The sequence below is a fragment of the Barbus barbus genome (genome assembly GCF_936440315.1).
Source record: "Barbus barbus genome assembly, chromosome: 2".
In the NCBI taxonomy this organism is placed as follows: domain Eukaryota; kingdom Metazoa; phylum Chordata; class Actinopteri; order Cypriniformes; family Cyprinidae; genus Barbus; species Barbus barbus.
The window spans coordinates 42,338,897-42,366,139 of record NC_136730.1 but is presented as its reverse complement, the minus strand read 5'-3'; the positions used below and the strand labels follow the sequence as shown (position 1 = coordinate 42,366,139).

The 27,243-nt window shown below is 36.9% G+C and overlaps 1 protein-coding gene across 1 annotated transcript in view; it reads right to left on the bottom strand.

Annotated features, from left to right (window-relative positions):
* The window catches only part of LOC306881937 (protein transport protein Sec24D-like), a 30,543-nt gene extending 6,677 nt beyond the window's left edge, over positions 1-23,866 (bottom strand). The window contains exons 1-16 of the mRNA XM_079436319.1: positions 23,683-23,866; positions 22,078-22,275; positions 21,727-21,829; positions 21,503-21,645; positions 21,178-21,417; positions 17,390-17,544; positions 17,198-17,309; positions 16,974-17,101; positions 13,698-13,836; positions 13,442-13,557; positions 11,066-11,190; positions 5,716-5,907; positions 2,654-2,747; positions 1,793-1,909; positions 736-906; positions 519-615 (exon numbers count right to left, since the gene is read on the bottom strand). Of these exons, the coding sequence (XP_079292445.1) occupies positions 519-615; positions 736-906; positions 1,793-1,909; positions 2,654-2,747; positions 5,716-5,907; positions 11,066-11,190; positions 13,442-13,557; positions 13,698-13,836; positions 16,974-17,101; positions 17,198-17,309; positions 17,390-17,544; positions 21,178-21,417; positions 21,503-21,645; positions 21,727-21,829; positions 22,078-22,228 (2,083 nt within the window). The 5' untranslated portion in view covers positions 22,229-22,275; positions 23,683-23,866. The remainder of the gene's footprint in view (positions 1-518; positions 616-735; positions 907-1,792; positions 1,910-2,653; positions 2,748-5,715; positions 5,908-11,065; positions 11,191-13,441; positions 13,558-13,697; positions 13,837-16,973; positions 17,102-17,197; positions 17,310-17,389; positions 17,545-21,177; positions 21,418-21,502; positions 21,646-21,726; positions 21,830-22,077; positions 22,276-23,682) is intronic.
* Positions 23,867-27,243: the final 3,377 nt, after the last annotated feature.

Below are 27,243 nucleotides of genomic sequence, written 5' to 3'. Positions count from 1 at the left end.
TACCTCTTTGACATTTGACACATAGTTTATATAATTTGAAAAATCCTATTTCGTGGGCATCATCAAATTAGGTAGTATTAGGCCTTATAGATTATGACAACATTATCAATGTTGAAAACACTGTTGTTGCTACTTAATATTTTTGAGGAAATCATGACGCATTTTTTCTATGATTCTATGATGATTAATATAATGTAAAAAATAACATAATTTATTTAAAATATAAATATTTTGTAACAATTTTTTTTGGCATCATTATAAGTCTGTAACCATTTCTTGAACATTTTGTATTTATTTTTATAAAGCATAAATAAATAGAACAGTGAAGGAAATTCTAGGTCTAATTCTAGTTTGGAAGTAAACATTTTGAACTATTTGCAAATAATATTTTAAAATATGCACTTTTATATATTTTGAAGAAGCAATTGTATACAATTGTGTATGACCCTTTCTATGCAAAAGCAATAAAAACTTTACATATTGTAGTGTTCATGTACTTTCCTCTAGTTTGTTAATACCTGTGCCAGTACGGACGCGCATGATGGCGTCGAATCCGATGGACTTCTCCACATCTCTCCTGAGGTCATTGAGAAACTGCTGACCATTCAACTCCACCTGAAAAGAGAGAAATAAAGTTTAAGGTCTGACCACAAGAGGGCAGTGAAACAAAAGAGTTCAGACTCTATTTTGTCCCATAGTCATAGCATCTGTGTTTCAGTACATGTTATTGTGTACCTGGAAGTTGCTGTATTTGTAGATGGAGCCGCCGGTATGTGACGGCACATCGCCCATGGTGGCTATATCTACAAACTGGTTAGGAAACAGGTAGAGGTCGACACAACAGCCCTGCGCCACACAGTCTTTAGACAGCTGCTCATATACACCCCGCTGAGGCTGGAACAGAGTCTGACAACACACACACACACACACAAATCACCATTCAGTTTATGATTTTGTCGTTCAAAGCATTAATACCATAATACATACTTGTAAATCTGCTTTGAAATAATGTATATTGTGAAAAGCACTTATAAATTAAATTTGACTTGACTTGTTTTATACAATTTTCAGGGTTTCTGTAGGTTGTAAATTTAAGACTTACTAAGACATTTTTAAGGACAAGTAAAAATAAATAAATAAATGTAATTACATTTTACATTAAAAATATGTATGGCTTGAATAGCTCTGCTCCCAACCACTAGAACATGGAAATAACCTTTACTGTGCCTTCTGATTACACTGCAAAAAAAGTTATGATCTTCCTCTGTATTTATGCCTTGTTTTCCAGTGCAAATGTCTAAAGATTGTTAAATCAAGACATTTACTTGAGAAGCGAGATGACAAGCTAAATCTTGTTTTATTAAAAATGTATCAAAATGAAGTGAGTTAACAAGAACAAATTCATGGTTAACAAGAACAAATATCTGGCTCAGAAAAACTAATTAAATGAAGCTTCAAAGTTTTCATACCCTATTGATAGATATTTTTTTCTTGTTTCAAGCATAAACTCAAGTTTGTTTAATTTCACTAAAAACAGGACTGTTTATCTGCATTATGCATCTCAAGCACATGTATATTGATTCATGGATGTTTAGATATTTGTACTAGAAAATAAAACTAAAATAGTGAGGAAGATATTCATTTTGTGCAGTGCAAACAACATTTAATGCAAAAACTTTATGAATTTAAGACTTTCTTAAGGCCTTAATTTATGAAAGGATGAATTACATACTTAAGACTTTTAAGGCCTTTTTTCAGAAATTTCAGAAATGTAATTAAATCAAATATTTACCTTCTCCTTTTCTGTACCCACTAGTTTTCTGTCATCTCTGTTTTTCAGTTTTCCTGGAGCCTCTGCTGTTGGCATGGAGGACTGAAAGATGAAGAGTTTGCCACTGCATTCAGCTGCCTGAAGAGAGAAAAATATAAAATCATAAAACTGCAAAATGGTTTTATCTGACAGGCCAGGAAGTGTTAAGAGTATATGACAAAGTATTTGATGAAGAGCAATGACCGAAAACTTAAGACTGAATGTCTTTAGTTTTAAAGAGTCAAAGACAGATGTTGTGAAACGACCAGCGCTGTCATCAGTAATAATAAATGTTCTCCCAGACCTGTTTTTGAACATTTTTATTGATATTTTTGAACACAGCATCATCAAACTAGGTAATATTATGCCTTATATCAGAAGTCAGAAAGAGCTTTATTGCCCAGTATGTTTGCACATACAATAAATTTGTTTTGGTGACAGAAGCTTCCAGCATATAAGCCTAGCATGTTTAAAATGCCAGGTTTATGGTTTTATATTTTTGTGAAAAAGCAATGACTGAAAGTTTAAGGTCATAGAATGAATGTGTCACTAAACACTCTTTAAAGAGTCAAAGGCAGATGTTATGAAACAACCAGCGCTGTCGCCAGTAATAAGCAGGAACATCGTCTCAGGCCTATGAATTCAAACAACAGCCCTAGAAACAATTGCATGTTTATCAAACAAAGCCTGCTTGCAGTACTAAAGTGCACTTTTGTTAAATGATGTAAAAAAACAACAACTAAAGGATGATGCTAAATATGCAAGTACGATTGCAAAGGGACAGTTCAGATGGACTGATGTCATTGTCTGGTAAACAGTTTAGACTCTTAGATTTGTTTTTACCTTTAGTGCCTCCACACCAGCTTGGATGACGGGTGCGAAAACAGTCTCACTCTCATTGGTGTCAGCAAACATGTCAGGGATTTGATCTAAAAGGCTAAAGAAAATAATATATAAAATCATATTTACTATAATAGCCAATTTGGTTCTCAAAGTCATGCCATGCTTCGAGATAACGAACAGTGGAATATAGAAGAGTATAGGAAGTAACGCTTAGGAAGTAATTACTGTAATTCTAGTCTGGGCAGTTTACATCCTCTTAGAAATGATCCATCACTCATATATTTATATGGAAACTTTAGTGATGCATGCAAAATGTTTGAATAATTATTTTGATCCTTTTGCTAAATATTATAACAAAATGACAAGAAAATGTGTGTGTGTGTGTGTGTGTGTGTGTGTGTGTAAGAGTGATTGAGTGTCAGTGTGAGTGAGTGTGTGTGAGTGTGAGTGAGTGTGTGTCAGTGTGAGTGTGTGTGAGTGAGTGAGCGAGTGTGTGTCAGTGTGAGTGTGTGTCAGTGTGAGTGTGAGTGAGTGAGTGTGAGTGAGTGAGTGTGAGAGTGAGTGAGCGAGCGAGTGTCAGTGTGAGTGTGTGTGAGTGAGTGAGTGAGTGAGTGAGTGAGTGAGTGAGTGAGTGTCAGTGTGTGTGTGTGTGTGTGTGTGTGTGAGTGAGTGAGCGAGCGAGTGTCAGTGTGAGTGTGTGTCAGTGTGAGTGTGAGTGTGAGTGAGTGAGTGTGAGTGAGTGAGTGAGCGAGCGAGTGTCAGTGTGAGTGTGTGTGTGTGAGTGAGTGAGTGAGTGAGTGAGTGTCAGTGTGTGTGTGTGTGTGAGTGAGTGAGCGAACGAGTGTCAGTGTGAGTGATAGTGAGTGAATGAGTGAGTGAGTGAGTGAGTGAGTGAGTGAGTGTCAGTGTGAGTGTGTGTGTGTGTGTGTGAGTGAGTGAGTGTCAGTGTGAGTGTGTGTGAGTGAGTGAGAGTGAGTGTGTGTCAGTGTGAGTGAGTGAGTGAGTGTGAGTGAGTGAGCGAGCGAGTGTCAGTGTGAGTGTGTGTCAGTGTGAGTGAGTGAGTGAGTGAGTGTCAGTGTGAGTGTGTGTGAGTGAGTGAGTGAGTGTCAGTGAGTGTGTGTGTGTGTGTGAGTGAGTGAGTGAGTGAGTGAGTGTCAGTGTGAGTGAGTGTGAGTGAGTGTGAGTCAGTGTGAGTGTGTGTGAGTGAGTGAGCGAGCGAGTGTCAGTGTGAGTGTGTGTCAGTGTCAGTGTGAGTGTCAGTGTCAGTGTCAGTGTGAGTGAGTGAGTGAGTGTCAGTGTGAGTGTGTGTGAGCGAGTGTCAGTGTGAGTGTGTGTGAGTGAGTGAGTGAGTGAGTGAGTGAGTGAGTGAGTGAGTGAGTGTGAGTGTGTGTGAGTGTGTGTGAGTGAGTGTCAGTGTCAGTGTGAGTGTGTGTGAGTGAGTGAGTGTCAGTGTGAGTGTGTGTGAGTGAGTGAGTGTCAGTGAGTGTGAGTGTGTGTGTGTGAGTGAGTGAGCGAGCGAGCGTCAGTGTGAGTGTGTGTCAGTGTCAGTGTGAGTGTCAGTGTCAGTGTGAGTGTGAGTGAGTGAGTGTCAGTGTGTGTGAGTGAGTGTCAGTGTGAGTGTGTGTGAGTGTGAGTGAGTGAGTGAGTGAGTGAGTGAGTGAGTGTCAGTGTGAGTGTGAGTGTCTGTCAGTGTGAGTGTGTGTCTGTGTGAGTGTGAGTGTGTGTCAGTGTGAGTGTGAGTCAGTGTGAGTGTGTGTCAGTGTGAGTGTTGTGAGATTTCATAAAGTTCTGCGTATATATTAATTGATTTAGTGAATTTAATAGCAATATCAATTACTTGCCTAATTAATTGACTATAAAATAATTTATATTATGTATTCCATTACTTATTCATGATGTTATAATTAACTAATTATTAATGCATTAATTATTGATTCCTAGGGAATGCATGAACTGATAAAATGTAAACTTTAAATGCAGTCACTTTACATAAAAGCATTTGCCAAATCCATGAATGTTTAAGTATCCAATAACCAATATGCAGATAACCCTAACCTATATGCTTTATATATTGCATATTTATTTGCATATTCGGTCACACTTTATATTAGGTGGCCTTAACTACCATGTACTTACATCAAAAAATAAGTACAATGTACTTACTATGTTCATATTGTATTGTAAAACACTTTTGCTGCTACTGAGGTGGGATACGGGTGAGGTTAGGGACAGGTTTGGTGGTATGGGTAGGTTTAAGGGTGGGTTAAGGTGTAAGGGATGGGTCAACAGTGTAATTATAAATGTAATTACAGAAATTAATTACAGATGTAACTACATATAGGTATTTTTTAAAATATAAGTACAATGTAAAAACATGTATGTACACAATAAGTGCATTGTATCAAATGATTAATTTAAATGTAAGTACATAGTAGTTAAGGCCACCTAATATAAAGTGGGACTGCATATTCTTTTATATTTTGTTGTCTTGTACTCTATTGTATATTCTTTAGATTTTATTGTCTTTGTAACTTACTGTTCCCCTTCTATCCCATCTTTCTCATGATAAGAAAAGAAGAATTGCATTGTACATATGACAAAAAAGATCTTGAATCTTATGAACAAGGTTGTAATAAGAACAATTATTAACAAAGTCAGTTACGGTGGAACGCTTCCAAACAGAACTGTTAGAAATGTCATAGTATATAATTCAATACTAATAGAGATTTAAAGTCAGCATGAAACTGCAATCAATATTTCTTCTCTATTATGACATATAAATGAAGGTCGGGACTTGATTTTGTCCATCGGGATTGGATCGTAAGATATTTGATAACAAAAAAAATACATATGCACAGCTAAATAATTGTAGATATATATTAAACACTGTAATACTCTCTAATAATATGAATTGTCCATTCTGATTTAATGATGACTTGATACTAATACTAAATGCTGTATATGACTTATTATGGCTGTAATAAGCCTAGAAGTGTCTTGTAAATGAAACGATTTAAAGAAGAGTTTCATTTATAACTAACTACAGATAGAAATGAACCTACTTGTTGATGACAGCTCGAGACTCCTGGAAGTTGACGAGGAATCCGTCAAGAAGTGGTACAAACATCTCAGCCACATCAGAGACCACCATCATCTGCGGCTGGGCCAGAGTGCTCTTCACATTATAGAAGTGCAGGATCTTATTATAGGTGACAAAACCCACTTTGATAGCTGAAGCCTCTGCTCCCTCCTCTCTTCAAAAGACAAAGTACATAAGAAAACTGATCAGTAAAACCAAAAAGGCTATATAAGCATGTCCCCAAAAATTATTATATGAACATATAATAAATATATTTTTGAATTTAGCATCTGCAAAGCTATGATACTAGAACTTTTCTCAGAAGTGCCTTCGCTTTTCTGAAACATTTTTTGCCATTACTTTTAAATCAAATTCTCCTTTAGATTCACACGTGTTAATCAAGTCAAATTTATTTAGATAGTGCCTTTTTACATATTTATTTAGATTTGCTCTAAAATAAAAGCGTTTCTGTTATTTTTATTAACTACTTTTTTTTATAAATTTAAGTGTAGTTCATGAATGATAGAATGATATCTAAAGATACGATTCAAGAACAATAACTGTTATAAAGATATTAGCATCCACACCAACAGATGATGTTCTGTTTATAATTGTTCTGAAGTTTTGTCGTTGGTCGTTTTAAATGCTCGAGCTCTTTAAAGCAGGATGGATTCTGACTGGCTGTCAATGTTTTTTATTATTCATCAGATTGAATAAAATATTGTTCTGAAGGTGATTCCAGCAATATCTATCCTTTGTGCTGTTATCTTGGTAGTTGTGGTGTGGACTCTACTATTCTTTTCAATTTAAAATGATTTTCTTTGTGTGAACGGACATTGTCCAAAAACTATTTTTATCTGCTTGTATATTACTTTGATGGGAAACACTGACTGTAGAAACAGATGTTACGATCCTTGGCATTGTTGTTTTCGTATGTTTTGCTTTGTGTATGTGAGTGTGTATGTGTGCAGGGATTGGCTCTTCATTAAGGAACGTGACTGGTGGATCCTGAAGCGGGTGACTATAAAAGGGCGGCACTACCAACACCTGGAGAGCTCACTTTGGCTTTGCTGTCGTGGTGTGAAGAGCTCCGGATTCCATCTCCGTCAACAGATCACCAATGGCTTTGTGGTTATTGATTGTGGCTGTTTCGATTCGTGATTTATTCTGTTTATCCTATGAAAATTCATTAAGTCGTGACGTATTGTCAAGTATGGTGACCCATACTCGAAATTGGTGCTCTGCATTTAACCCATCCAAGTGCACACACACAGCAGTGAGTAGTGAACAAATGCACACACACACACACACACACACCGTGAACACACACCCGGAGCAGCGGGCAGCCATTTATGCTGCGGCGCCCGGGGAGCAGTTGGGGGTTCGGTGCCTTGCTCAAGGGCACCTCAGTTGTGGTATTGAGGGTGGAGAGAGCGCTGGACATTCACTCCCCCCACCTATAATCCCTGCCGGCCGGGGACTCAAACCCGCAACCTTTGGATTACGAGTCCGATTCTCTAACCATTAGGCCACGACTTTCAAGAACATTAGAGCGTAAGAGAGGTCTGCTATTTATTTTGATCTGATTTATTAGATGTGTTTTTGTTTAGGGAGTTAGGGAAGTTCATATATTTTCTTTTCTCTGTAATTAGGTCATATTTTTATTTTATTTAGTTCTTTTGTTTGTTATTTTTGGCCTTGGGCCTCTCCGAAGCTAATGCTCTTTATATTTCCTATATTCTTCTTTAATAAATCATTTAAACTTATGTGTTGTTTTGGTGATCTGTTGGCTGTGGTTGGAATCCCGTTGACATCACTTGTTCGCATCTCACCCTATTAATATGGGCCGTAACACAGAGCTAATTCCTAAAGTTGAAATGACACAATTTCTTATATTCAGTATTCCATCCATTTAAAGAAATGTGCACATTTCACCATCTAACATACACTGAACAAAATTATAAACGCAACACTTTTGTTTTTCATGAGCTGAACTCAAAGATAAGACTTTTTCTATGTACACAAAAGGCTTATTTCTCTCAAATATTGTTCACAAATCTGTCTAAATCTGTGTTAGTGAGCACTTCTCCTTTGCCAAGATAATCCATACACCTCACAGGTATGGCATATCAAGATGCTGATTAGACAGCATGATTATTGCACAGGTGTGCCTTAGGCTGGCCACAATAAAAGGCCAGTCTAAAATGTGCAGTTTTATCACACAGCACAATGACACTGATGTCGCAAGTTTTGAGGGAGCGTGCCAATGGCATGCTGACTGCAGGAATGTCCACCAGAGCTGTTGCCTGTGAATTGAATGTTCATTTCTCTACCATAAGCCGTCTCCAAAGGTGTTTCAGAGAATTTGGCAGTACATTCAACCGGCCTTACAACCGCAGACCATGTGTAACCACACCAGCCCAGGACCTCCACATCCAGCATCTTCACCTCCAAGATTGTCTGAGACCAGCAACCCAGACAACTGCTGCAACAATCGGTTTGAATAACCAAAGAATTTCTCCACAAACTGTCAGAAACCGTCTCAGGAAAGCTCATCTGCATGCTCGGTGTCCTCATCGGGGTCTCGACCTGACTGCAGTTCGTCATCGTAACCGACTTGAGTGGGCAAACACTCACATTTGATGGCGTCTGGCACTTTAGAGAGGCGTTCTCTTCACAGATGGATCCCGGTTTTCACTGTACAGGGCAGATGACAGACAGCGTGTATGGCGTCGTGTGGTTGAGCGGTTTGCTGATGTCAACGTTGTGGATCGAGTGGCCCATGGTGGCGGTTGGGTTATGGTATGGGCAGGTGTATGTTATGGACAACGAACACAGATGCATTTTATTGATGGCATTTTGAATGAACAGAGATACCGTGACGAGATCCTGAGGCCCATTGTTGTGCCATTCATCCATGACCGTCACCTCATGTTACAGCATGATAATGCACGGCCCCATGTTGCAAGGATCTGTACACAATTCCTAGAAGCTGAAAACATCCCAGTTCTTGCATGGCCAGCATACTCACAGGGCATGTCACCCATTGAGCATGTTTGGGATGCTCTGGATCGGCGTATACGACAGCGTGTTCCAGTTCCTGCCAATATCCAGCAACTTCGCACAGCCATTGAAGAGGAGTGACAACCTGATCAACTCTATGCGAAGGTGAAGTGTTGCACTGCGTGAGGAAAAAGATACTGACTGGTTTTCAGACCCCCCAATACAGTAAAACTGCACATTTTAGAGTGGCCTTTTATTGCACACCTGTGCAATAATCATTCTGTCTAATCAGCATCTTGATATGCCACACATGTGAGGTGGATGGATTATCTCGGTAAAGGAGAAGTGCTCACTAACACAGATTTAGACAGATTTGTGAACAATATTTGAGAGAAATAGGCCTTTTGTGTACATAGAAAAAGTCTTAGATCTCTGAGTTCATCTTGTGAAAAATGGGGGCAAAAACAAAAGTGTTGTGTTTATAATTTTGTTCTGTGTATTTCAGAGCACTGTGTAGTAGCTGATAGCGGAGAGCTGTGTTGGCCAGTAAATACAAGCATTCCAGATTGACGTCTGTATCTGGGCTTTGTAGCTTTCTATGGCTACATTGTAAAATATGGTGATGGTTTGAATCACTCACAGTCCATATATGCCAAGTCTGTCATTAATCTAGAGACAAACGCTCCAATACAAATCCTATCAGGCCCTAACAGACCCCATCGACTCGAAGGTGTCCAATGTGGTTTTCATTAACGGTGTGCAATCTAGCAAGCAAAGCCAGGAAGAGAGGAGAGAAATCAGATATAATACCACAGGCTTATTTGGAGTACACTACCGGACTGCTTTCACAGTGAGGTCAGATCCCAAACAAATAAGAGGAGAGGTAAGGAGTTTAGCAGGGTGAAAAAAGTCTGAAATACAGTAGGGTATAGAAGTTCCTCAGAGGTGAATCAAAAGCTCACCTCTCAGCTGGCCGTCACCCAAAGAAACGGTATAATTGAAGCCATGTGTACCACCAAACATTGAAATACTTGGAAATGCTGCAGAACTAGAGCCGCTGAACCTCCTGACTTCCTTCAGGCAGACATTTTCAAATGATGAGATATTGGAATTGTTTCTTCCCTTAGTTTTTTTTTTTTCTCGCTTGTTCTCCCGTTACCATATTTGGCAGGAGATTGGGGCTCTATTTCAGCTGGATTCGTTCACATTCCAGGCTGATAGTAGCTGAGATGAACATGTGTTCAACCTGAGAGGTGCGGACAGAATATGGAGGGGTGGCTTCTGCCCAAGGCTTCAACTTTACTGCACAGATCCTCCCAACCAAACACCTGGAGCCGGGCGTCAGTGTGTGGGATGGGGGATGAAAGCAATCCTAAATATATCTGCAGCCAAACCCAGATCTTTACAGTCTTAGCTGTCCATTAAAATACTAACAGAATGATCTATTCCCTCTGCTAAATTTCAGTCCACTGGCCAGTACAGAGTCAACATGCACATGGACTGCTGACAGGTCAGATGTTCAAAATTTGCTGAAATGTTTTAAAATGTAATTTTTTAATATATATTTTCATATAATTTATTTATTAAGAATCATTTAAAAATATAAATTAGATCAAAAATTATAATTAAAACTAATTATATAATATGTATAAAATTATTTGTGAACAAATTGTGAACAGTGTTATTTAGTATTATTTTAGCATTTATTATTATATTCATGCAATATTATAAATATATTAATGTATTATAATAATTTAATCATATTTAATATTTATCTTATTTTTTATTAATATTTTTAATTAGCTTTTATTTTTATACTTACATTTACATGTACTTTAGTCATTTTTATTAGATTTTGTTTTTCAAGAAAATATTAAGTTAAACATTTAGGTTGAATTTATTTTATATCAGTTTCAATTTTTGGTTTTATTTATTTCCCGTTTCCAGTTTAATTTCAGTGCTTCAGTTTTGTTCCCAATATAATTTTCATTGGTTTTAATTATTTATTTATTTTTATGTAATATTTAAATGTATTTTCAATGAACAACATTTTTTTTAATAGCTATAGTTTCAGTTAACAATAACACTGGTGGTAAAAAAAACAGCAGATGACATCTACAATATTTTCCCTAAACACACAATTTAAACTGCAATCTTGATGTTGAATAGTAAAAAAAAAAAAATTTACTTATCCACATTCAAAATCCAAGAGCAAAAAAGAAACAAAATGTTCGAATATAAGAGTTATCATAAAGAACAATGGTGATTTATCACATTTCTCCCCCTCATTTTCTTTAAATATAGACAGCAAACATTATCTCTCAACTTACTTTGGAAGTCGGTCAAGCAGTGTCTTCAGTTCCTCGCATATTAGTTTGACAAGTCCACTTTTTATGTTGTTGTAGGAGACATCGATCATGAAGATGTAGGCAGGAGGATTAGGAGGCTTATTATTCTTAAAGACAAAAAAGAACATCACAGAATGAATTACGGTAGTTCATGAACTTCAAAGTGGGCTGTTTTTGCTTGTTCTTTACAGACTTCGTACACATACTGTATCTTGTGAGATTGCAATCATGTGAAAGCATATCATATGCATGAGAAAGCTTTTTTTTATTATCTTTTTATATATAGAAATGCCAAGATGAACAGTCTTTCAAAGCACAACACTGTGGGCAGAAGGATCACGGTAAAGACTCCTTGTTTTGACTCCCAGAGAACAGTATGCAGTATGGATCAGCTATGATGATTTTATTAAGCACTGCATGAGCTAATCCTCAAATATGAGAAACAGGAGTCCAGATAGAAGATTATGGTGTCAGGCTGAGATGAGGAACCCAGGCACAGACTGGGGCCAAAAATGTGTCATAAATCTCTTTAGTCTGATAACTGAGTTGAAATTAAGTTAATTTGAGATTAAAGTCTACTTTTCACCCTGATCCGTGAGAATGTAATACACAATGCATTTCAAGTTTCTCAAGTTTTGGCTTTTAAAGAAATAGTTCACCCAAAAATTTGTTGAAAATTTACTCACCCTCAGGTCATCGAGTTTGTTTCTTCATCTGAACAGATTTGGAGAAATGTAGAATTGCATCACTTGCTCACCAGAGGATCCTCTGCAGTGAATGGGTGCCGTCAGAAGGAGATTCCAAACAGCCGATAAAAACATCACAATAATCCACACCACTCCAGTACATCATTTAACATCATGTGAAGTGGAAAGCTGCATGTTTGTAAGAAACAAATCCATCATTAAGACATTTTTAACTTCTGGCCAAAATCCAGAGTCCATAATCCATAACGCTTCCTTCTAGTGAAAAAGGTCTATCCCTTGTTGTCAAAATCCACCCACACACTTGTTTAGAGACGTTTTGGACTGTCCTTGACAACAATCCTTGATCTGTACATATTTCTCTGCTGATTCAGCCAAGACTTTTTGTTTTGTTTTTTAAGAGAGAGCAATATTATGGGTAGAGGACACATACTTCAGCCAGAAGTTATGGTTTGTAGTTAAAAACGTCTCAACAACAGATGATGTTGCTTTCTTTTTTTTCTTTTTTTTTTTACAAAGATGCAGCTTTTCACTTCACAAGGTGTTAACTGATGGACTGGAGTGGTGTGGATTACTGTAATGTTTTTATCAGCTGTTTGGACTCTCATTCTGCTGGCACCCATTCACTGCAGAGGATCCATTGGTGAGCACGTGATGTAATGCTACATTTCTCATGAAGAAACAAACTCATCTACATCTTGGATGGCCTGAGGATTAGTGGATTTTAATTTTTGGGTGAACTATTCCATCAATAATATATTGCCTTCTTGAGCATCAGCGAATATTTGCCATTTTATTAATAGCTAAATTACTCCCTCACACTCAAAACGACATATCCACTTATGGAAAGAGGTCAAATATGCAAAAGATGCTGGAAAACCAAAGAATGTGCATTACCTGGAGGACTTTTATAAAGCACAACAGGCAGTTTAACTACTCAGAACAAACGAGGGACCCATGAACAACTATCACAACTCAAAGTTGTAGATCATCCAGGTAATGGCAAATTCATATGTAAACTTTTGAAATGGGTCATTTTGGTAAATTTGTCATTATTTTGTTTTGTGAAATAGCTTTTTCAGGGCAGTGTTAATGCAAAACAAAATGCATTTTTATGCAAACTTTTGACTTAATTACAAAAGTATTAGTATTAAGTATAAAATGTTTCATTAATATTGCAAAATATACATTCTTTGCATTTTAGAAACAAATTGACCTGCTTGCAGAACAGCATAAAATTGGCCTTTATAAAAAGTTAAATGTGCCTTTGTATAATCAAATAAATGGTCATTTTTGTTGTACTCGGAGCATAAATTGTGTTCCTCATTTTAAACATATCATATGTTTATTGTCAAGATTTAATTGTATATGCCTGAATAAAATATGCAATGTGACTGCCAAGAAAGAAACCTTTCTCAGCTGCTTCCTAGGGCAAGCTGACCCGCTCGGACAAAGCAAATAGTCTCTAATAATTCACACTCTCTCTTACCATTACATTTCAAGAGGGAAATTTTGTTAGCGAAGGACTTTATTTAGATAAATCAAATATAACCTATTAATAATAAACCTTACTAATCCAGTAAAATCTGACTGTGACCAATGTACACTTGTATAAAAAGTTTGCATCCTTATTTTCATACAAGTTCTCTGTTACCTTGCAGTAATCCAGTGTGGCGATGAACTCGTATGAGCCCAAAGACAGTTCTGGTCTCTCATACAGATCCATTCTTCTCCCCGTATGGTCCAAATGCTGGAAATACTGCACTGGAACTGGAAAGGTAGTGAAAACCCATTTTTAGAAACACTTTTTTTTAGCTACGACTGCACAGACAAACAGTCCCTACCATATGTTGACAGGAAACACAGCGTAAGAATTAAGGTCTCAGCAGTCTCAATGGTACAGTACCAACCTTCATTAACGCAGCTGCAGAAGCCACACTGGTAGCGTCGTCCTCCATCGATAAACTGCATGTAAGGACACATGTAGGCCTTACAGCGGTTGCAGCGGATTGGTCCAGTCTCACCATGATTTACAATATACAGAGGAGTCTATAGAGATGAAAAATTAGACCTCTTTACTGTAACATATACCATGAGGTTTTTATATGCTAACATATAGTTGCACATACACCACCCTTCAAAAGTTTTTTTGCTTTAATTTATACTTGTATTCAGTAAGGATGCATTCAATTGATCAAAAGCAATAGTAGAGGATTTATGATCCAAAAATTTATATTGCAATTAAATGCTGTTTTGAACTTCTGATTCAAAGTATTCTGAAATAATTTTATCATGGTTTCAACAAAAATATGAAGCAGCACAACTGTTTTCAACACTGATAATCTCAAATGTTTCTTGAGCAAAACAATCTGCATATTATAATGATTTCTGAACGTTCACGTGACACTGAAAACCAGAGTAATGATGTTGAAAATTTTGCTTTGCATCACAGGAATAAATTACATTTTTAAATATATTAGAATAGAATGCAGATATTTTAAATTGTAATAATATTTCACAATATTTTAAAATATATTCACTGCATTTTCGATCAAATAAATGCAGCCTTGGTGAGCGCAAGAGACTAATAATAATAATAATATTACAGACTCCACAATTTTGAATGGTAGTGCATACAACTGTAAATAAATAAATAAGTCACATTTAACATTTCAGATGGAAAAAAAGTTCATTGTTATCTTCATTAACCGAAGGCAAACAAATCTGATCTGTAGCTCTGTGGTTACTGTGCAGTTCAACTTGTTTACAAAGATACTATATAAAGTACATAGATATTAAAATGAAAAAAAAGGTTAACCTGAGATCATTAAGTTTCAATTACATGAAAAGTTTTCAGTCAGCTTCTAAACTAAAGTCCAAAAATGAAAAAAGGAGGATTTTGCGCTTGCTTCCATCCACTTATAACACATATTTCGGCATGTAATGCTTTTTTTGGATACATAGCAAACACATTTCAAGGACTGAGTTTTTGCTCTTTGGTGGAATTCACATTAATAAGGTGCCACTGCAACATCTGAGCTATCAGAGACGATAATCGGTAGCACTTCAGATTAGGGAAAACTAAGAGTTAACTAAGAGTTTCCCTCAATAAACTCCTAATTTGCTGCTTATTTATAGTAAGATAACTGTTGTAATAGGCATGTTTAGGTATAAGGTAGGCTTAAGGGATCTAGAATATGGTCATGATAAGGCATTAATATGTGCTTTATAATTAGCCTACTAATAAATACCCAATATGCTAGTAATATGCATGCTAATAAGCAACTAGTGAATAGTGTTCCTTAATCTAAAGTGTTACCCGATGAGCTTTTATTAAGGTAAAAGGAGGCAATAAAATGAACTTATTAACTTTGGCTCATAGATGCTGCAATGTGGAATCACATAGTTCAAAATCAAAACTGTCTGTAAAATGTGGACTAATTCCCTCCTTTATTTGAGAGCACAATAAACTATTCCTCTGCCATGCTCCTTGGAGACTGAATCTAGACTAATTAGCCTCTCATGAGAATACTAACATTTCCTAAAAAGGCTCTGAAGCATGATGGGGATTGAAGGGTAAAGCAATGAGAGACTCCAGAGTTAAACAAGTCTTGAAGGCACCAAAACCATTATTAAACTACTGACACAATAAACTGAGGGGACACCCGTGAATTAGAGTTTGACTATATTCCAAAGGCAGGAATTTCCAAAGATAACACCATGGACGACAACAAAGAAAAGTTCATTCATTCAGGCTCATGTTGTTCCAAACCTGTCTGATTTTAAATTTAATTCATTAATTTAATTTTAATAAACACAAAAAGAGAAGTTCAGCAGAATGCGCACGCTGCTCTTTTGCGTATAATGACCAGAGCTATCAAGCTCCAAAAAGAACAAAAAGCACATCAGCTACAGCTCTCAAATCTCTGTATAAATATATAAATATTACACGAGTGTTTCGGCAGAGAAAATAAATTACGGTATGACTTCAAAAGATTGGGAATACAGCGCACAAGTCACATGGGGAAAAAAATGTAATGGTACTTTTATTGTGTTTTTCCGGTCATTTTTTGGAGGTAGATAGCCCCTGGCTACACTTTATTTTTAAGGTGTCCTTGTTACAGTGTAATTATGTTTTTACGTAATATTAATTAACTACATGTACTTACTATATGGTTAGGGTTATGGAATTATGGAATTACATATAATTTGTTATTATTATAATAGTAAGTGCATGTAACGTGTAACAAGGACACAGGATTACTTTGAATAAAGTGTTACCAAAACCTTCCTATAATTTCCTTTTGAGTATCACAGAAGGAAAATCATATGGTCAGAAGTGAATTTTGATTTCTATGCTGTTAAGACTTATGAAAAGAAGCACACTTAATTGTATTGAATGTGCACTTCAAATCTTAAAAGTATGTTTTTAAAAACTTTACTTTCAGATAATGCAAGTAGCCTATAATAAAAATGAAAGGCCACTTAAGTGAACTCAAAGAGAGTACAAATTCATGACCATGTATCTTAAAACACTTAATTACTTTTTTAAAGTGACCATTGTAATAATGTCACGTTAAAAGTGTTACATTATAAAATCATTAGGTTTTAATCATCTTTTGTCATGCTTTAAAGAGGTACACTTATTTTGATGTGATGACTAACATACTAAAGCACATGTAAAGTACTTGATTATAATTTTAACCATAGTATTTTATTTTAAATTACATGTCTTACATTACACACTTAAGTGGGTCAAGAAAAGCACTCAGCTAATTCAACTTATTGCATTTAATATAAACTACTGTATAGTACATTTTCATTTAATTGCAATTAATATGCAATTAAGTGTCTGAAAACATTACTTACAGTTTGCACTTAAGTATATTATTTTAAAATATATGATTTTTGTAATAATTACTCTTTCTAAAAGCATGCTAAATGTACTTATTTTTAACAAGGGAATATACAGGTATGTACTGTATAGCACTAAACATTATGTACTTCCCCAAGACATGGTTTTGTACATTTTAATCACATATAAAACATACTAAATATTCCTCAGAAAGAGTCACGTAGCATTCTTCATTTGTAAATCATGTCTGCTAAAATAATAAATGTAAAAATAAATCTAGTATTTAAACTCAAAACTGAAGAAAATCAGAGTGCTGAGAAATGCTGCATACCTCATTTTTGGGCACGGTGGCGAAGGGTTTGATAATGGCTGCCAGAGGCACTTTGCACTGCTTTGCAAGGTCAGCCGTGCAGGGGAAGGAATATGTTGTGCACCGCATGAACCTTGGGCTTGCATTCCCTTAAAATAGCACAAGACAAACGTTTACTATATATAAACAAAAGCACCTTTATGCTAATGTTAGGAGTGAAGTGCAAAGACAGTTCCCATGCTTGCCTTGATCCTGTACTGTGAAATCTGTGGTGACCAGTGGAGGCACCTGACCTCTGATGTTTGTGACATACACCTGGCCTCCTCTCTTAGCCTGGTCATCCTCAATCACTTGCGTCTGCAACAGACAAGTCAGTGTACCTTGAAATGTGCACAAATTTAAATACTTTTACACTATAAAGTAGCGTTTTTTATTACCGTGCTTGGAATGGAGTCCGGGTCCAGCTTCTTTTGAGGGGGGCCTGCCATTTGTGCCGGACCTCCAGGAAAGCCTCCTGGGAAAGCGCCTGATTGTGGCCCTGCTATCTGTGGTCCTGCCATTTGCGCACCATACGGGCCTGACATTGGGTTCCCTTCAGATCAGAAACAAAAAGAGTTAAGCTAGTCAACATTTGCCTCTAAAAATACTGAGTAGAGGTGAGGTGTGTAATTTCTGCACCACAAATGCAAGTGAAAAAATGAAGACAGATTCTGTTAACACAACTCACATTTTCATTTAGACCGATAGTCCCAAACCAAACTCACACAACTGGTTGAACTAATGTTGCTCGTAAAAGAGGCCTCTCTCATAAAACAGTAAAGTCTGAACAAAAAAAAAAAAAAAAAAAAAGTCTCATGAAGGTAGTTTTTTTTTACAAGGATTTAGGATTAACATATACACTACCAGTCAAAAGTTTGGAATAATTCAGATGTTTCTATATTTTTGAAAGAAGTCTCTTATGCTCACCAAGGCTACATTTATTTGATTAAAAAAACTATATATATATTATTCCGATATATTACAGTTTAAAATAACTATTTTCTATCTTAATACATTTTTAACTGTATTTTATTTATGTGATGCAATGCTGAATTTTCAGCATCAATACTCCAGTCTTCAGTGTCACATGATCCTTAAGAAATCACTCTAATATGTGACCCTGGACCACAAAACCAGTCAGGGTCATTTTTAAAAAAAATCAATAAATAAGCTTTCCACTGATGTATGGTTAGCTAGGATCGGACAATATTTGGCCGAGATACAACTATTTGAAAATCTGGAATCTGAGGGTGCAAAAAAAAAAAATCTAAATATTGAGAAAAAGTTCTTAGCAATGCATATTACTAATCAAAAATTACGTTTTGATATATTTACAGTAGGAAATTTACATTGAACATGATCTTTACTTAATATCCTAATGATTTTTGGCATAAAAGAAAAATGGATTTCCATTTCAAATGAATGCTGTTCTTTTTCATCAAAAAACTTTAAAAAAATATATATGGCACATTTTCCACAGAAATATCACACAGCACAACTGTTTTCAACACTGATAATCAGAAATGTTTCTTGAGCAGCATTTCAGCCAATTAGAATGATTTCTGAAGAATCATGTGACGCTGAAGACTGGAGTAATGATGCTGAAAATTCAGCTTTGGATCATATAGGAATAAATTACATTTTAAAATATATTAAAATAAAAAAGTTATTTTAAACTGTAATAATATTTCAAAATATTGCTGTTTTTACTGTATTTTTTGATCGAATAAATGCAGTCTTGGTGAGCATAAGAGACTTATTTGAAAAAATAAAATGACCTGAGAAACCTTAACACATAAGAGGTCATAAGCTACGTTTCCATCCAAAGATTCAAATTAAACTTATGCACAAAGCTGAAATATCACATAAAACATTTGCGAATAAAGCACCGTTTCCATCCAACGAGTCACAGAGAACAAAATCGTCACTTCCTGATAAAGTGGCATTAAATATCACAAAGAAAACTAGGAGAAGTCAATGAATATAATAATGTTCATATATGATAAATATCTGTCGTCTCAGAGCGAGCAGAAGAAACATAATAAATGCAGTCACTGCTTCCGGAGGTGGACGCCAGCTGTTTGGAAACGCAGTCGTGTAAGAGTAATTATACAGAAATACTTTGACCACAGACTTTGCTCAGGCATTTCAGAAGGACCAAAACAACATATACTGTAGATGCTGTGGACGAGATCGGTCCACTGCTAGTCAAGTCTCATAGCGCAATGTCACATGACTTTTTCAATGCGCTTGGAGGAATTTATTCGGTAAATGTGTTTCCATCATAGTATATGCACATTTTTTCTTATCGGATAAAAAGTTTATCCTACACAAATGTGCGCATAAGTTTATGAGCATTTTTAGAATTTATGTGCATCTTGGCGTTTCCAGACAGCGTTTTTTTTTATGCAATATTCCAAAATGCGCATAAAAATAGGTGGATGGAAACATAGCTATTGTACTATAAAAACATCTTGTAAGTTACAGAACTCAAAACTTTGTTAGTCTAAAAACAGCTTATATTGAAGGCAGTCTGCCAAAACAACAGCTTTTGGATTGTTCTACTCTATGACGTAATAGTGTGGATTAACACTGCCTCCGCAGAAGACGATCAACACCTGCTTCTACATCAGTGACTGTTTAGCCCCGCCCACAGATTTAGGCATGTAGCGTTTACGAGAAAGGCGAACGTGCCCAGAAACCAAGCTATAAAGATGGCTCCGAAGACAACAGGACACTCTGCAGTGCCAAGCTGTGAAGAAGAAAAAAAAAAAAAAAAAAAAAAAAACTGTATTTGCATTGCCTTCCTTCTGATCCCAACGTTAAGAAAGAGTAGATTAACTTTATTTTAATGAAGATTCAGACCTCGTCAGTAAGAACTCAGTCCTTTATTCACTTCATTTTACGATTCTTTTACAAACAAGGCACAATTCGATGCGGAATTAAAGACGATGCTTTGCTGACTATATTTGATCTGACAGTAATGTCACAACACAAGTGTGAGTAACTGTTTTTATTACATGGTCACTATTGCTTTGTCTGTTAAACAGATCGTTTGATATGTACTGAGTATTTATGCGTTTTTAACCTAAATCACAGCAGCGTTCATTTGTGAAGGATGTAGACAGTCAAACATACACAAGCCAATCATAGCTGTGGGCATTTACTTCCGAGTCTACAATCTGATGAGCCTCTTCAAACAGAGCGCTCTGATGAGGGGGGTCAAAAACAGGACAGAAAATAACCCATTACTTCTAAATTATGATGCTTTCTGATGTAAGAAAAAATTATAACATTATAAGTAGACCTCAGAGAACAGTACAAAATAAAAAACAGAGGCAGTTTATGACCCCTTTAATAATTCCAAACTTTTGGAAGTGTAAAAGGTTGTCAAAAATGACACACTTCACCCTTAAATGTGACCCTGGAGCACAAAACCAGTCATAAGTAGCACAGGTATATTTTTAGCAATAGCCAACAATACATTGTATGGGTCAAGATTATCAATTTCTCTTTAATGCCAAAAATCACTGGTCTGGAGGGCCACAGCTCTGCACAGTTTAGCTTCAACCCTAATCAAACACACCTGATCCAGCTAATCGAGCTCTTCAGGATCACTAGAAACTTCCAAGCAGGTGTGATTTGGAGCTGGTTAGATCTAAACTGTGCAGAGCTGCGGCCCTCCAGGAACTGAGTTTGAGACCAATGCCATAAATCATTAGGATATTAAGTAAAGATCATGTTCAATGAAGATTTTTTGAAAATTTCCTGATGAAAATATATCAAATCTTAATTTTTGATTAAGGGATAGGGAAGTGGTGTGTGGCCAAGTATGGCAACCCATACTCAGAATTTGTGCTCTGCGTTTAACCCATCCACAGTAGTGAGCAATCCCTGCCAGACCCGAGACTCGAACCCACGACCTTTGGGTCACAAGTCCAACTCTCTATCCATTAGGCCACGACTGCTATTTTGATTTTCAAATTCCAATTTCAGATTTTCAAATAGTTGAATCTCAGCCTAATATTGTCCTATCCTAACAAACTATACATCAAAGGAAAGCTTATTTATTCAGCTTTCAGATGTATAAATCTCAGTTTAAAAAAATGTACCCTAATGACTGGTTCACAAATATAAGCTCCTGAACTATTTCTTAATCACTGGTGCAAAATTTCCTAGTTTTTACCTGGTTGCTGTGGATAGCCTTGGGGTCCCAGCGGTGGTTGATGGACACCTGGTCCAGGTGGGCCAGACATTCCCATTGATGGAGCTGTCACAGAACCCATCGTGGTCATTGGTGGAGGAGATCCAAGCGAGGGCGGCTGCTGTCCTGGTGGATGTCCCATTGCTGCTGGTGGTGATGTTTGAAACTGTTGTGGTGCTGCTGAGCTGGAATGAGACTGCGGTATCTGCATGGGCCTTTGGCCTAAAGATAACGGTGCATGGGTATAAAACGGGCCCTCTGAAAGTCAATTCACTTCAAAATCAATATAAAATGGCATCTAACTTACCATATCCTCCAATGTTCATGGCACTCATTTGATTGGTCAGCTGTTGAGTTGGAGGCGGAGCTTGTGCCATACTATGAAAAGCACTTTGAGGAGGCTGTCTATAAGGAGACATGGAAGGAGCTGAAGCAACAGGAGGAGGGAAACTGATGGGAGCAAAAAAAAACACATTATTAAAAAAAAATGGCAATTTCAAAAATGTTTCATCACATTGAACCAGTATTCACCTGTGGGGATGGGCCCCATTTTGCTGAATGTTAGCACCATACTGACTGGATACTAGTGGTGGAGGCATCCCAGAAGAAGAGGATGCAGGAGGCTTGAGCATGCCTAGAAAAAAACAACATTCCTTTATACATGTACATAAGCATGTGAGAAGATTAAACTGTGATAAAATGAATTTCAGCATATAAAATACAGAGTATGCAGGGACAGCTGACACTATAATGAAAAGCAGTTTCATAATGGGTTGACCCTGTTTATCTATTTAAGCTGAGGCGGTGCTGAGACTCCTATATCATAGGGACAAGATGAAACTTGCCAGTTTTAGAACAGAACTCAATAAAGATTCACTTTACCTGCTGGAGGGGCGGAGTAGCCCTGTGGTGGAGATCCATACACACCATAATGTGACTGAGGTGGGGGGTTCCCAAAACCTGCAGAGTATCCCCCCATTCCAGCCTGGGCCTGGGAGTATGGAGGGGTGGCAACATAACCTTGCTGACTCATGCTAATGTTATACCTCTTTCATTCCAGTCTGGGAAAAAAAGGGTGACCTGAAATAGAAGAAAGTGGGTGAATTAGAACTAATTTATATGTGTGCAATGTGACGCTTGATTAGAGTTGGAGCTAAACTTTGCAGGACAGTCGATTGCCTGGAACATGGTTGGGCAACCCCTGTAGTAGAGTGAATGAACCCCAGAAGCAGTTTGTTGTAATATGATGAGATAATGAAACTTTTTCTACAGTTTAGACTTTACCTGATATGATTACCTCAACCCTAAGCATGTGTGATCAGGAACTTTGTCACTAGACCGAGATAAGAGGAGTTTATGATAACACAATCGACCAAGAATACATATGTACATACAAAATGTGAATATAAAGCTTTGACTATTGTATTCAGCCGTTAAATTCATTAATTGTATAACTTCACCATAAATAATAAGGTAATGGCAATGTACTGAAATGGGCATCTTTATGGTGTCTGTATAATTTAAAGTTTCTTACTGCCATTTAATCGTGTAATGTTTATTTACCAACCTATTTGAGCTATTAAACTCTGTAAAATGGTTTTAATATCCCCACTAAACAAAAATGCCCTAAAACAACAAAACAGTGTTGTAAAAATGAAAATAAATCATTAGGCCTGTTTAAAAAGAACAACAAAAACAAGAATGATGTTCGCGTGGGGAATTTCCCATAAACTAAACAGTGATTCATACTTTACTGTGTTATAATAAATCAATAAAATTATGGGTTTCTAATATATAATATTGCTTTACCATTGCAGCTGATCAATTAATAGGTTTTTACTGTAGCACTTTACATTTTCTGCATTAAACTAACATTTTTACAATTAATTATAGGCCTAAAGTATGCCTAGTTACAATAAACTTCTTATAACTGCATATTTAACACAGCAGAGCTTGACAACAACTCGAAGCTAAATAAATAATAAATAAATAAATAAATAAATAAATAAATAGCAATGCCCTCAAGTCTATTAAATACAAATGAACACTGGGCTGCTCTTTCTCTAAAATGATTGAGGCATCATGTCAGTATGCATTCAGTAATTCTCAAGGAAAGATAATATTTGATTTCTATCATTGATATTCAGAGCAGTGCTGCTATAACAGAGATGCTATGGTACAGTCGCCACTGCCCTGAACTGCCACGTCAAACACCGCTACAGACCTGTAATGTTTCACTTTACTGAATAAAGTCCATGTTGAGAGACTTCAGCACGATCGATGCACTGATGATAATGCGCGTGGACCAGCTGTCGGCGATACAAAGTTACCAAATATTTTCTACCGGAGACGGAAACTGGCATATACTGTACAAGCCAAACTTACAAATATACAGTAGCCTATGAATAATAACGCTTAGAGGAGAAGGTCAAAATAAGGTTGTCTTTTTTTAATAAGGTAGTGCATAACAATATAATAGAGACTCGCCTGAAGGAAAATGATGATCTGCGTCCTTGAATCGCGTGCCGAGAGTGCCACGTCAAACTCCAGCACGGCGCCGGTGTCGCGAGCGTCACGGAGCAGCCGCCTCTGCGCACGCGCACACCGATGGGAACCACTACAAGTCAGCGAGGAGACAGAAGTGCGTAGCCAGCGAGCGCCATTCTGGGCTGGCCTTCACCGCTCGCGCTGATCCGAGGGTGCTTCTTGAATAGAAATGTAATGCCAAATTAGCAAAACGTGATGATATTATTCAAGATTGCTCATCATGTGCATATTTCTCTGCACAATATATTGAATGTGACAGTATCTAAGTCACTATGTTACAGTTATAATACTTTGTATTTTGTCAGGGATTCTGAAGACGGTGCCACATTATATTAGGTGGCCTTAACTACTATGTACTTACATTTGAATTAATAATTTGATACAATGCACTTATTGTGTGCATGCATGTTTTTACATTGTACTTATATATTTACAAATACCTATATGTAATTACATCTGTAATTAATTTTTATAATTACACTGTTGACCCAACCTCAATAGCAGCAGAAGTGTTTTGCAATACAATATGAGCACAATAAGTACATTGTACTTATTTTTTTTATATAAGTACATAGTAGTTAAGGCCACCTAATATAAAGTGTGACCCTGAAGACATTACAAACTACTTTAGAGTACATTTTTGACCGACTTAAGTAGTACATCTTTTTTTACAATTAGCCTACTTCTGTTTGAAATCATTGTTAAATTGCACTGCTGAATGTATTGGTGGTAAACTAAAATATACTTTAATATCATTTCTATTGAAACACGTATGTCATGTATTTAAATATATTTGTAATGAGGGCATTGCAATTTAACAATTTTATTAATAATTTAAATTTCCCTTAATTTTATCCCCCGGTTTCAGAGACAAGGCTTAAGCCTAATCCTAGATTAAAATGTAAGTCTGAGCTGTTTCAACTGAAAGAAACTGGCGCTAACTGATCTTAAAATATATCAGTGCCTTTGTTTTGTCTCAAGATGTACACCAGTAATGCTTTTTTTTTCTAGGATACATTTATAAAAATTGCTCTGGTGGCTGTGGAGTCGAGACATTTGCAAATATGATTAAAAGATGAATATGAGACAAAACTACAGAATGTCATATTTTATTATTAGCCGTTTCAACACATAGATGTTTTACCAAATAAAAAGAACAGCACTTTTAGAGTTCATCCCACTCATTGATGTGAGCATAAGTATTGGGACAGTTGAACATAAGGCAGATATAAAAGATTAAAAGCTATTATTTAGTTGCAGATCCCTTGCACACAATCACAGCAGTGAGTCTGTGACCCATAGACATCACCAGACTCTTGGTCTCATCCTTTCAAATACTTTTTCCAGCCTTTAGTGCAGCCGATTCCAATTGTTGTGTGTTTTGGGGAGTTTCTGCCTTTACTCTCCTCTCCAGCTGTGAAATTCATGTTCAATCAGATTTAAATCTGGAGACTGACTTGGGCAATCTAAGACTTTCCATTTCTTTGCCCTTATAAATTCCTTGACTGAACTGGCAGGGTGTTTTGGGTCATTGTCCTGATGCAATATGAAGCACATCCCAATGAATCTGGTGGCATTTTCTTGAATATTGGTAGGCAAGATGGTTTTGTACCCTTCTGCTACTGTCATCATACATTAAGTCATCAGTAAAGTTGAGAGGGCCTGTTCTAGAGGCAGCCATGCATGCCCATGCCATGACACCACCTCCACCATGCTTTACAGATGAGGCTGTATGCTTGGGATCATTTGCATTTCACTTTTTTTCTCTCCATATTTTTGCTTTCCCGTCACTTAGATAAAGGTTCATCTTTGTCTCATCGGTTCATAAACACAGTTCCAAAACTCTTCTGGCTCACCTTTGTGCTTTTTTGCAAACTCTAATCTTGCCTTTCTATTTGTGGTGCTGGTCAGAGGTTTGCATCTTGCTGTGTAGCATCTGTAATTCTGTGTCAAAGTCTCCTGAGGACAGTAGATTGTCAGAGCAGCACCCCAGCTTTCTGGAAGTTGTTGGTGATTTTACAGACACGTCTTTTAGGATTCATTTTCACAGCTTTTATGATTTGTCTGTCATCAACTACTGTTGTTTTCTCAGGTTGGTTGCTGGTGGTTTCCAAACTCTTGATTTCTCCATGCCCTTTGTTTTTGCTAGAGCTCTAATGGATATAACTGATACGACACATTCCCTGCTTTTAGTATCTGAAGAATTAATGTAACAGGACACAGCCGATCACTTAGAAAGACCTGAGAGGCAACTGTTGCTCACATCAGATAGAGGGATGAAACTCTAAAAGTGCTGAACTTCTTAGCTGGTAAAACATCTATGTGTTGAATCACCCAATAATAAAATGTGACATTCTGTAGTTTTGTCTCATATTCATCTTTTAATCATATTTGTAAATGTCTTGACTCCACAGCCAACAGAGCAATTTTGTCTTTACTGTTCCAATACTTTTGGAGGGCACTTTTGGAGAGTGTATATATATTTATACACTCACTGGCCACTATATTAGGTACACCTTGCTAGCACCGGGTTGGACCCCCTTTTGCATTCAGAACTGCCTTAATTCTTCATGGCATCAACAAGGTGTTGGAAACATTGCTCAGAGATTTTGGTCCATATTGACATGATAGCATCATGCAGTTGCTGCAGATTTGTCGGCTGCGAATCTCCCGTTCCACAACATCCCAAAGGTGCTCTATTGGATTGAGATCTGGTGACTGTGGAGGCCATTTGAGTAAAGTGAACTCATTGTCATGTTCAAGAAACCAGTCTGAGATGATTTGAGCTTTGTGCCATGGTGCATTATCCTGCTGGAAGTAGTCATCAGAAGATGGGTACACTGTAGTCATAAAGGGGTGGACATGGTCAGCAACAATACTCAGGTAGGCTGTGGAGTTTAAACGATGCTCAGTCGGTACTAAGGGGCCCAAAGTGTGCCAAGAAAATATCCCCCACACCATTACACCACCACCACCAGCCTGAACCGTTAAGACAAGGCAGGATGGATCCATGCTTTCATGTTCTTTACATCAAATTCTGACCCTACCATCTGAATGTCGCAGCAGAAATCGAGACTTATCAGACCAGGCAACGTTTTTCCAATCTTCTATTGTCCAATTTTGGTGAGCCTGTGCGAATTGTAGCCTCCGTTTCCTGAAAATCCCAGTAGATCAGCAGTTTTTGAAATACTCAGACCAGCCCGTTCTTCGGCTTAAACTTCAGCAAGTCGTCTTCAGCACATCTAGATGCCTAAATGCATTGAGTTACTGCCATGTGATTGGCTGATTAGCAATTTGTGTTACCAAGCAATTGAACAGGTGTAATGGTATGTATATATATATATATATATATGTGTGTGTGTGTGTGTGTGTGTGTGTGTGTATATATATATATAAAAAAAATATATTTTTTTGAAATAACTGATTTTGCCCAAATTTGTCCCGAAGGATGCTTGAGGGTTAAACCTGAGCAAAGAACAGCTACTCTCCTCAGGATGGTCT